The sequence below is a fragment of the Anabrus simplex genome, chromosome 6, assembly GCF_040414725.1.
Source record: "Anabrus simplex isolate iqAnaSimp1 chromosome 6, ASM4041472v1, whole genome shotgun sequence".
Taxonomy (NCBI): Eukaryota; Metazoa; Arthropoda; class Insecta; order Orthoptera; family Tettigoniidae; genus Anabrus; species Anabrus simplex.
The window spans coordinates 213,587,428-213,599,840 of record NC_090270.1 but is presented as its reverse complement, the minus strand read 5'-3'; the positions used below and the strand labels follow the sequence as shown (position 1 = coordinate 213,599,840).

General features: G+C 41.7%; 1 protein-coding gene across 1 annotated transcript in view; it reads right to left on the bottom strand.

The window, feature by feature from the left end:
- LOC136875665 (uncharacterized) overlaps positions 1–12,040 on the bottom strand; it is a 31,286-nt gene extending 19,246 nt beyond the window's left edge. The window contains exon 1 of the mRNA XM_067149213.2: positions 11,849–12,040. Coding sequence (XP_067005314.2) covers positions 11,849–12,005 — 157 coding nt within the window. The 5' untranslated portion in view covers positions 12,006–12,040. The remainder of the gene's footprint in view (positions 1–11,848) is intronic.
- Between the last annotated feature and the right edge of the window lie 373 nt (positions 12,041–12,413).

Here is a 12,413-nt window from a genome sequence, read left to right as displayed (position 1 = left end):
ATTGAAAGTTCACGACTAATACAGCATTGCAACAAAACAACTTGTCACAATACATAAATTAATAGTCCTATGACAATCAAATGCGACCATAGTTCGCAATCACAAAAAAGATAAAGGGAACAAACGAACTTACCTCCTTACAGCAAATTTGATAGACTACCCTTCCATCCGTAGTGAAATTGGGATCCCCTGTGATCCACTGCTTCAGCCAGAAGCACTTCAACGATTTTTCTCTCGGCAATGCCGCAAAAAACACTTCTTCTTCCACTTCACAATAAACCACAACACGCGTACAGCAGTTCGCATCGAAAAGGAGGAGCAGGACATATGGGTTGTGCAACATAGTTCGACGTTGACTGGTTCTCGCATATGTCTTAGGAGGTTGGAGGGCTTGAAGGCTTCGAGTTCAAATTGTTCCTTGTTTCTCCTGTAGGAAACTTCCCTATAACTATTTCTAGTGACTTCTGAGAATTCCCATTTTTGTTCGTGGGGTAAACGGATATTGAGGAAAGAGAAGATAATTCTGTCGAACGCACTAGCTACGATATAATGCACTGGAAGAAAATCGGCTTTTAAAAAATACAGTCAAAAGGCATCAAATAGGCAATTATACTCCAAATAGGCACAAACTCCTGAAATAGGCATTTATAGGCACAATAAAACCAACGAAATATAGCTAAAGTGACCCTAAAATGGATTTATGTCTCAAAAGCCTACGTTTCTGAACACAGGAATAAAATAGGCAAATTCCTGTCTCTACGTTATAACTTACTGTGTGTATAAAATTAATCGAAAATAGTGTCGAATACATAATTTTCGGGGTCGCTGAGATGAATAGTGACACTCGGATTTTTTAAAGTCCAAGTTCAGCCCCCTTTGGTGCGGGGGGCGAGGGCGGAGTGATATATAGAAAATCGATAATAGTGTCTAATCCATAGATTTCCGGGTCGCTGAGATGAAGAGTGACACTCAGGATTTTTTAAAGTCCAACTTCAGCCCCCTTTGGGGTGGGGGCGAGGGGGAGTGATGCATAAAAGTAATCAAAAATAGTGCCAAATACATAATATACTTCGGGGTCGCTGAGAAGAAGAGTGACACTCCGGATTTTTTTTTTGAGTCCAAATTTAGCCCCCTTTGGGGTGGGGAGCGAGGAGGGAATGTGATATATAAAAATAATCGAAACTAGTGTCGAATCCATAGATTTCGGGGTCGCTGAGATAAATAGTGACACTCCAGATTTTTTAAAGTTCGGCCCCCATTGGGGTGGGGCGTATAAATATTACCTACTGTCTGGAAAAAAAAAATTCTGTGGAGGCAAGACGCCCCTAGAGCCCCTAGGGAAGGGGTTGAAATATAATGTACATTAATAAATGGAAGTCGGTTTGGAGCGATCTATATATACTGTAATGTGCTTATATTATTATTATTAACTTTATTGGGCACATTGGACAACTTGAGTCTTCCATGTACACTTTTTCTTTGAAGGTTGTACTGTTCGATACTTTTTATCTGCCCAGTACTTCTTCATTCGTTCTGATCGCAGCGTTCTTAATTCGTCTGAAATCTCTACAGGCCTTCTGAGCATCATTTCAGTTGAAAATGTGTGATTCTTAAGAAGGGTGGTAATTTTATTCTTGTTCTCTGCATCTGTAATTTCGAGTCCAACTGTTTGGAGATCCTCTTGAATTTCTTTGATCCAATGCCCTCCTGTCTTCGTTCCCAGATTTCTCATCACTAGTTGTCATGCTTATATATATGTATACACTGACTGACAGAGCAAATGCAACACCAAGAAGGAGTGGTCAGAACTTTATGCCAATTGCAGGGTAGACTGACGTCACTGAGGTATGCTCATGATGTGAAATGCGCCGCTGTGCTGCGCACGTAGCGAACGATAAATGGGACAAGGCGTTGGCGAATGGCCCACTTCGTACCGTGATTTCTCAGCCGACAGTCATTGTAGAACGTGTTGTCGTGTGCCACAGGACACGTGTATAGCTAAGAATGCCAGGCCGCCGTCAACGGAGGCATTTCCAGCAGACAGACGACTTTACGAGGGGTATGGTGATCGGGCTGAGAAGGGCAGGTTGGTCGCTTCGTCAAATCGCAGCCGATACCCATAGGGATGTGTCCACGGTGCAGCGCCTGAGGCGAAGATGGTTGGCGCAGGGACATGTGGCACGTGCGAGGGGTCCAGGCGCAGCCCGAGTGACGTCAGCACGCGAGGATCGGCGCATCCGCCGCCAAGCGGTGGCAGCCCCGCACGCCACGTCAACCGCCATTCTTCAGCATGTGCAAGACACCCTGGCTGTTCCAATATCGACCAGAACAATTTCCCGTCGATTGGTTGAAGGAGGCCTGCACTGCCGGCGCCCGCTCAGAAGACTACCATTGACTCCACAGCATAGACGTGCACGCCTGGCATGGTGCCGGGCTAGAGCGACTTCGATGAGGGAATGGCGGAACGTCGTGTTCTCCGATGAGTCACGCTTCTGTTCTGTCAGTGATAGTCACCGCAGACGAGTGTGGCGTCGGCGTGGAGAAAGGTCAAATCCGGCAGTAACTGTGGAGCGCCCTACCGCTAGACAACGCGGCATCATGGTTTGGGGCGCTATTGCGTATGATTCCACGTCACCTCTAGTGCGTATTCAAGGCACGTTAAATGCCCACCGCTACGTGCAGCATGTGCTGCGGCCGGTGGCACTCCCGTACCTTCAGGGGCTGCCCAATGCTCTGTTTCAGCAGGATAATGCCCGCCCACACACTGCTCGCATCTCCCAACAGGCTCTACGAGGTGTACAGATGCTTCCGTGGCCAGCGTACTCTCCGGATCTCTCACCAATCGAACACGTGTGGGATCTCATTGGACGCCGTTTGCAAACTCTGCCCCAGTCTCGTACGGACGACCAACTGTGGCAAATGGTTGACAGAGAATGGAGAACCATCCCTCAGGACACCATCCGCACTCTTATTGACTCTGTACCTCGATGTGTTTCTGCGTGCATCGCCGCTCGCGGTGGTCCTACATCCTACTGAGTCGATGCCGTGCGCATTGTGTAACCTGCATATCGGTTTGAAATAAACATCAATTATTCTTTCGTGCCGACTCTGTTTTTTCCCCAACTTTCATCCCTTTCGAACCACTCCTCCTTGGTGTTGCATTTGCTCTGTCAGTCAGTGTATATAAATTAAGGTATAAAAATGAAAATAGACGTTAATTAATGAGGCACTTTCAGGCATCTTATAAAATTTAAAACTTGGTACCAGAGAAGCTGATGACCTCAAGATCCCTAGAAAAATCGAAAATTCTCAAAATACCTGAGGTGGGCATGCTGGGAGTTGCAAATTTGGGGATTAGCATAAGAACGCAGTCGGATATATTTATCCAAAACGATAACCTAGAGGTTTCATGGGCTTAAAAGTTTCCTAGAAGTCCTCACTTTTAACCCCCTCCCCAAGTCAAGATGGCGGCAGAATCTTCTAGACGAGCTAGAAAATTGAAATTTGGCAGAATTCTAGATTTTAGCCTGTAACCGACGGAAAAATGAGATTTAAAAAAAATATTTTTACCCCCGACAAATATCAAAATATGGACGCAATTTTAATGACGGTGTCGACCTTCCTTTCGAGGTATTTGGTGACTAAACTGTAAGTCGTATCACAAAACGGATGTCACGAGCTCCGTTCAATTTGCAGTGATCTACAACTTTGCTCCTATGACTTTTTGTCGTATCTCTATCCCTTATACGTTAGATTTGTCTCTATTTCTCAAATGTACGTAAATTTTGCATTTTTACACGTGTAATTGATAGTTTGAATCTCTTATAGGAAATATAGGATCATCAAATTCTACACGAACATTGGCCCACCCAGTAGTCGTATGTGGGCCAAATTATATATTTGTAACTGTCAGATAAGTATCCGAAAAGTAATGCACTGTGAGAAAACCTTCCCCAAATTTCACCCTATTCAATGTTTCTAACTCAGTCTTACCCATAAATGGATGACATACGAGAAAATATCATAGGGCAACCCATTTAGACCGCTGAACGGGGTGTCTTATCGTGCATCCGTTTGTCGATATGACGGACCGTCTGGCAGCAGTTAATCTGTAAATGACGGAAAACACGCATATACTTCGTATGCCGATCTACTGTATATTTATTCACTGAATCGATTTGTAGCAATTTAGAAAGGGTGTGTCTGCCATTGTAATTAATACTTTATAAATCGATAGTGACTGCCAGCACGAGGGCGCCTGCTATTGTAATCAGTACTCCCACATCGACTTTGACTGTTAGTAGGAATGGGGTCCTTCTCCAAGTCCTTTGTACCATTGAAATGAATAATTCCCTTCTCGATTTGACTGGCAGAAGGAAAGGGGCATGCAATTGTTTTCCAGAACTCTTTTACCCGATTGTGTTTGGCAGTAGACAAGGGTGCTCGCCATTATAATCAAATTTACCCACCTAAAATGTGACTGACGTTAGGCATAGTGGCCTGCTGTTATAATGGAAACTCACCAATTCGGTGTGACTATCAGTAAGCTGACTGGCATTAATAAAAATGGCCTGTCATTATAATGTCAACAGCACAACTCAATTTTGACTACCAGATTGGGAAGTCCTGCCATTATAATAACAATTCCTCAACTGTAATTAGTCTGGAAGTAGGAAATAGGGCCTGCCATTGTAATGAAAACTTCCCCAAGTCGATTGTGACCGCGCAGTAGGCAATGGGGCCAGCCATTATAATGAAAATTTCTAGCTCGATTGTGAATGGCAGTAGGCAAGTGGATCTGCCGTTATCATCACAACTCCGCAACTCGCACTTTACACTGGAAACAATGTATGTGGACATCTCTTTGCTGTTTTTCGGATAATGCTAAGGGACATGTAATTTTAAAAAAAATCTTATTCATTGCATGCACAGTAATTTACTTCGATATCGATAGCGAAGCACGGGTGGATTTGCTAGTAATAAGTAATGTATTGAGTACATTTCTATGACGAAAGTTCAAATAAAACATTCATACATTATATCACACACAAAGGTAATATCTAAAACAAACTCAAGAAGTCGTCGCTGAAAACTAAATCAGTGTAATGTATAGTTTGGAATACCATAAATATATTCCACCCCAAGAGGAAACATAGATGGGACATAAATAATGCAAGAGATATTTTAAGGTCAAAACCCTAAAAAAAGCGGGAGGAAATATATAATATGGTCATTCTATACTGAATACTACTACAAGTTCAGTTATATTTTAACGAAGATTATGTTTGTAAATAATAATAATAATAATAATAATAATAATAATAATAATAATAATAATAATAATAATAATAATAATAATAATAATAATACCTCTATGGTGTAGTGGTTAGTGTGATTAACTGCCAACCCCGGAGGCCCGGATTCAATTCCCGTCTCTGCCACGAAATTTGAAAAGTGGTACGAGGGCTGAAACTGGGTCCGCTCATCCTCGGGAGGTCAACAGAGTAGAGGGGGTTCGATTCCCACCTTAGCCATCTTCAAAGTGGTTTTCCGTGGTTTCCCACTTCTCCTCCAGGCAAATGTCAGGATGGTACCTAACTTAACGCCACGGCTGCTTCATTCCTCTTCCTTGTCTATCCCTTCCAATCTCCCCCCCCCCCACACACACACAAGGGCCCTGTTCAGCATAGCCTGGGAGAGGTACTGGTCCTCCACCCCAGTTATATCCCATTGTCCCACAGACTCACGCTCCAGGACATTGCCCTTGAGGTGGTAGAGGTGGGATCTCTCACTGGTGAGTCCGAAGGAAAAACCAACCCTGGAGGGTAAGCAGATTAAGAAAGAAAGAAAGAATATATCTGAGTACCTTCAAATAACACCGGACTGAGCCAGGATCGAAGCTGCCAAGTTGAGGTCAGGAGGCCAGCACTTCAACCGCCTGAGCCACTCAGCGCGGTGATTATATTTATTTTATAGTTACCTTATCTGTAAACACAATTCTTGGGGATCATGGAAGTTCAGTCGCTGGATTTTCGGCAAAGAGAAATGATTGAGCAGAAGTTGCTTTTGAAGAATTTACTGCGGGAAACTGGTATTTTTTTACAACACGAAATATGGTGATGCGTTTCCATTCCTGGGAGAAGCTACCAAACAGGTTATCTCAGTGCGTTACGGCATTGCCTGTTAAGGCTATTTAGGGATAGGGCTTCGGCCATCCTCGAAAATGGTTTTTCGTGGTTTCCCATTTTCGTTTCCAGCCAAATGCCAGGATGGTTCTTTCCTCATGCCTACGACCACTTCCTTCCCATTTCTAGCCCGTACAATTACAATTTCACCCACGGAGAACATCCTCACACAGTAGGCCTATTACATGTACGGTAGTTCACTCCCATGGGATGTCCGGGAAAATGAGCTACAGATCTGGCGAGCCGAACATGTCCTCGGACATTCCCGGCACTAAAAGTCATGCGCTAAAAAATAAAATTTGAAAACTTTCAAAGTAATCATAGGAAATGGTAGCAATGATTCAGATACTTTGGGTTCGAGCCCCACTGTCGGCAGCCCTGAAGATGGTTTTCCGTGGTTTCCCATTTTCACACCAGGCAAATGCCGGGACTGTACCTTAATTAAGGCCACGGCCGCTTCCTTCCACTTCCTAAGCATTTCCTATCCCATCATCGCCATAAGACATATCTGTGTCGGTGCGACGTAAAGCGAATAGCAAAAAAAAAAAAAAAAAAAAAAAAGAAAGAAAGTAAGTTCCGTATGATCATGTAACATAATTAAAGCACATTCCAGTATATACAATATGGAAGATAACTAATGCTCCAAATTAACACAGCAGATCTTGGAGAGAGGATCACAATGCCGTTATTTTCAGGTCTGTAGCTTGCATCCTTACGCTAAGATTTGGGAGAAAGGAGACGAGCTGCTCGACTAAGCGGTATTCTACGAGCTGTCAGTGGAATTACATTAGTAGACGAATACGTTTGAGTGGTGGTTTTAAAAGTAGGAAAGATCACAATATGAAGATGAAGTTGGAATTCAAGAGGACAAATTGAGGCAAATATTCGTTTATAGGAAAGCGAATTAAGGATTGGAATACCAAGGAAAATGTTCGATATATTTGCAAATGCTCTGAAATTATTTAAGAAAAGACTAAGTAAACAACCGATAGGCAATCTGCCACTTCGGTGATTCTCTAAATACAGATCAGTGATGACTGACTGGTTGATTGACTGACGGGTCGCATGCGTCACGATGCTTAATCCACTCACTAGCTAGCGGCACGATATCGGCGTGGTCGCATCCGGCACGGTCGCTTCTGGCACGCAACCTTTGAAGAAAGCCTGTTTTAAGTGCATGGCGCTGAAGATTGATATTGATTACTGTGATGTTGAAAAATATATTCTGTATTTGCAAACTAAGTCTAAATCCTTTTAAACTGATGATGTGAAATCTTCTAATCAGTTCTGCAATTTGAAGCAATTCCTGAATGAGAGCAGTGATGACCCTGAATTTAACAAGTTACCTTGTAGTCAGAAATGGGCAAAGTATTTCAATTCACGCAAGTCAGTTGATTGTACTTCAGAGTTATTAACATTATTTTGTTTTTCTATGCAGTGCAAACGATTATTTTCATTAATCTCAGCCCAATGAACTGATAACAGGAATCGTTTCAAAGTAGAATATATGAAAATCCTCTTAATTGCTCCATATAATCTAAAGGAATTTACATGTGTATTTGAACACGCCGAAACTCGTGAAGGCAACTGGATTTTCAGAAAAGTACCAGCAAGGCTTGTAAATTAGTTTCATTGTTTAAATTTTGTAAAATTTTACTGTATAATATGGAAATGGATAATTTTTATGTATGTGAAAATTAGAATGGTGTATATAAGTCTAAATTCAGACTCTCATTGTAGGATTTCTGTTTCCTCCTTTTTCCGATACTGTCTTCTTTTTTAAATCTGTTTACATCTGGTCATCCTACTCTTAGGCCTTTAAGAAGCAAGTGGGTACCTCAACTCGTGCTAGAACCTACGCCAAAAAGAGTTTCGACAGATTTCTAAAGAATTTTGGATAAAATGGAATTTCCCGAACACCACTGGAGCCATCGTTGGAAATCATTTTACTAAGAACTCCCCCAAACAGCGGCTCATTGTCTTTTAAGGGGAGGTGGTACACTCTATCTTGGCAACGTTAAATTGTCCATATTTAAAAGTGTTTTTCTACAAAACTATAAAGCTTAGAATGATGAAATTTGGTATGGTTCAGAAGCAATCTTTGCTGTATATACTGAAAGTTTTATAACGTCATCTAATCTCACACTTAGCAGAAACATTTTTTTTACTTCTCTGCTAAAAATAATTGTTTTTTGTGAAGTGTAATATTCAATAACTTCGGAAATATTCGACCCACACAGCCCTCATTATAGGTCAACACTGCATCATACAATCCTATACATAAGGCATCATAGACAACAAACACTGTTTTGGGTACGCGGTTCCAGACTACACTATTGAACGATGCATTTACATTTTGTGTATTGCCATGTAAACATTTACGAAGGTTATCAGGAGATGCTAGATTTCTGAACACTGGTTTGATGACTTTTATAACTTCATCTGCAAGCCAAAGCTTATGCTGAAAAGGTTCATCAATAACAAGGGACCTATTATACTTACACCATCTTGATTCACCTTTCGGACAAAGAAAATGTGGATTCTCATCTATCGAACACTTGTGTAAAAATATTGCCCAGACTCCCTGCTTCATTTTATCCATACAATCTATCTCTATTTCCCCTTATAGCCATGCCATAATATGCCTGTGTGTTGTACTTCAGTTAGCCTACCATGCTCAGATATGAACTTTCCATAATCTAGTTTCTTGCCTTTATAATCCTTCACTAACCTCCGGAGCTGACATCCCATTCTTTTTTTTTTTTTTTTTTTTTTTTTTTTTTTTTTGACATGTGCTATGCATTCCAACTTTTCAACTTGCAAATCACCATAACGATGGCCTAGATTGAATACCTCGTATCTCACAAAGTTCTTCCTATCCATTATTTCCCTTAGGATTGGTCACGCCTTCCAGCCGCATTTGGGAATGCAGTCCATCAGAACAATGTTCGTTGGGTTTTTTCCTATGCTTACGAGTAAAGGAAAATGGACCTTATAAAAATTATACTCTAGGAGTTAGTAAATACGCCACGCGAACATACTTTCCTATAGTACGGTACGGTAAGGTTCATTTTCCTTCACACATCGGCATAGGATAAAAGAACACAACGAACATTGTTCTGATGACTGCATATCCATGTGTGGCTGGGAGGCGTAACCTGTCTTAAAGGAAATAATGGATAGGAAGAACTTTGTGAGATTCGATGTATTCAATCTAGGCCATCGATATTAAGGTTTACTGTCCACAACCTTTTAAAAACCTTTGTTATGCCGCCAAGCCACAACACTTATACCAACCCTAGAAAGAGAACAAAAATGCGGCAACAAAATATCAGTTATACAAAAAGGGGGCGTAACCTCAGATGTCAGGGTGATATTTAAATGGCATTTGAGACCTTAAGGGATGACTTGTACAAAATAAACAAGCAGTATATAATAAAATAAGGTATAAACTATCAAAAAACATGAAAAAGAAAAATGTTTTTGGACATTAAAATGTGTACCACCTCCCCTCTGTTAATGAGAGGTAAAAATTTTAGAGCTCTACCTTAAGTCGTTTCTGAGAAAATCGGAAACTTTCGCAAAAATATGTAGTTTTTTTTAACAAATTACACTTGAAGAAGTGATATGCCACTTACAAAACGTGGCTGCTGCCATGTTTCTTACTACATAAATATCAGATAAGAAGTGATATCGTAGCAACCAATGTAGCCAACTTATGCAAACATAAATTACCGCCTTCTAGAGGAAATTGGTCCCGAGATATCTTGTCCTAATTGAAGAAATGCTCACGAAATTTGGAGAAATAGCTTGTGCAGTGACACATTTTTTTTAAAAAATTATAAAAACATGCAGTCATCCAAAATCAATGAAACATACATCAAATTAAAGAGGAAACTCCAAATAATAATTGTCCATAAAAACGAAAACTATACACCTTTTTCATCGACACCACCTTTTGTACCCCTCCCGACCACTAAGTCCTATGATTCTTTCCCCTCCACCTTTTTTTTTTTCTTTCTCATTACGCACCCTATGGCCTATAGTGTCTTCACTAAACAGACATTCAATTATAGTCGTTGTCGTGCCAGAAGGGTATCAGAAAACGCATTTGGGTTTCTTAGACAAGTATTCAGAGCTTTTTATATACATATCAACATTTTGCCGGAGACATGTGATGATTTCATGTTTAGCCTCCACCGGGCTGAATAGCTCGGATGGTAGACAGCTGGCCACCTGAGCCCAACTTGCCAGGTTCTATACTGGCTCAGTTCACTCAGTTCGATGGCATTTGAAAGTGCTTAAATACACCAGCTTCGTGTCGGTAGATTTACTGGCACGTTAAAGAACTTCTGCTAGACAAAATTCCGGCACCTCGGCGTCTCCGAAAACCGTAAACGTAGTTAGTGGGACGTAAAACCAATAACATTATTTTTAGTCTCCTGTTCTTTACATAGCCTGTTACGCACTTGATTACTAGAAAGATTCGAACAAATTTTCTATCACATCGATAATGACGTGGAAACAACGCTAACACCAAACATACATTCTTTGAACCGTCCCCCCCTGTAGGTGGGGACGGTAGAATAACACCCACGGTATCCCCTGCCTGTTGTAAGAGGCAACTAAAAGGGACCCTAGGGGCTCCTAACTTGGGAGTGTGGGTTGGCGACCATGGGACCTTAGTTGAGTCCTGGCATTGCTTTCACTTACTTGTGCCAGGTTCCTCGCTTTCATCTAACCTATCCGACCTCCCTTGGTCAAATTTTGTTATTTTCCGACCCCATCGGTATTTGGTATCGAGACCTAGGGAGACTTTCATTTTCATGCCTTTCCTGGCCGTTGTTTATCTTTAGCCGATACCGGTTCCTCCATTCTCGAAGTGTCGAACCCCTTCCATTTTCCATTTAGTGTTTTTCTTTTTTTAATGCTATTTGCTCGGGGCGTCGACCTATAGAGATCTTTTGTCCCTACTTGCACCATGTGATATGAACCTGCGTGAAATTGCAATGGAGGAAGTATAGAATGTTGAATGTGAGGAAAGGAACGTTAAGGACGACACAAACACCCAGTTCCCAGGCCAGGGATATTAATCAGCCGGGAATCGAACCCGGGGCCGCCGGGTGACAGGCGGACGCGTTGCCCCCTACACCGCGGGGCCGGACTCCATTTGGTATTGTTTCTACGTCCCACGAACTATTTTTTGAAGGTTTACGGTGACACCGAGGTGCCGGAATTTTGTCCCGCAGGAGTTCTTTTACGTGCCAGTAAATCTACCAACACGAGGCTGACGCATCTGAACACCTTCAAATACCACCAGACTGAGCCAGGATCGAACGTGCCAAGTTGGGGTCAGAAGGCCAGCGCCCCAATTGCCTGAGCCGCTCAGGATGGTTGCCCAGTTGTACTTACTCTTAAAACAATAACTATCCCCACCGCCACCTTTAACCTGTGCAGGAGGGTACGCAAATAGAGCTGGATTCGAGATAAGGGAAGAGTTACGTAAGTATTTCATAACAGCCGTTGCTGCAATTTCCTGGCAAGCGGATCGCATAAACAGAAGATACTAACCCATAGGCCTAGTAATAATCCATTTGTTCCAATATACGTAATTAATATATTATTAATATTATAATGTATAAAAGCAATCGTAAACAACTTACCACTTTTGTTTAATTTCCCGCCAATAATCTTCCAGGTTTTCTCACGGCTCTTCGAATGTTTGTACGACTCAACTTCAGGATCGAACAGCAGTGGGTTTTCTAGAACTAATTTAACTAATAGGTCGTCTTCTTCACCAGTAAATTTTATTTCAGACATACTATCACTTCAGAAAACACGTGCTGCGTCCGCTTGTCGCGAGACACTACTGGTCTGAGAGCGGTCTCCTAGCTTTGTAACCGTTGGCGGGCCCTGTCGCTTGCCAGTCACGCGCCTTCAAATGTACAGCAGTACCATAAGTATTCGTACACCTGTGCTGGCTAACGGTGTGTAGCACTGAGTCAACTGCTATATGATATTTGTTGGGGCTAGATTAATACGACTGATGGTATTAAAAACCAATACATTCCTTTATTTTTATACATCTAAGATTTGAACAAAAGTGTGTATTACCTAGGTATAATCTCTAGTATTAAAGACATAATGTAACAAAAAAAAACCACAAACAACCATCGTGCCATCAAGTATTCGTACAGACATGAAAGCATTCTGTAAACAGGGCTGTAA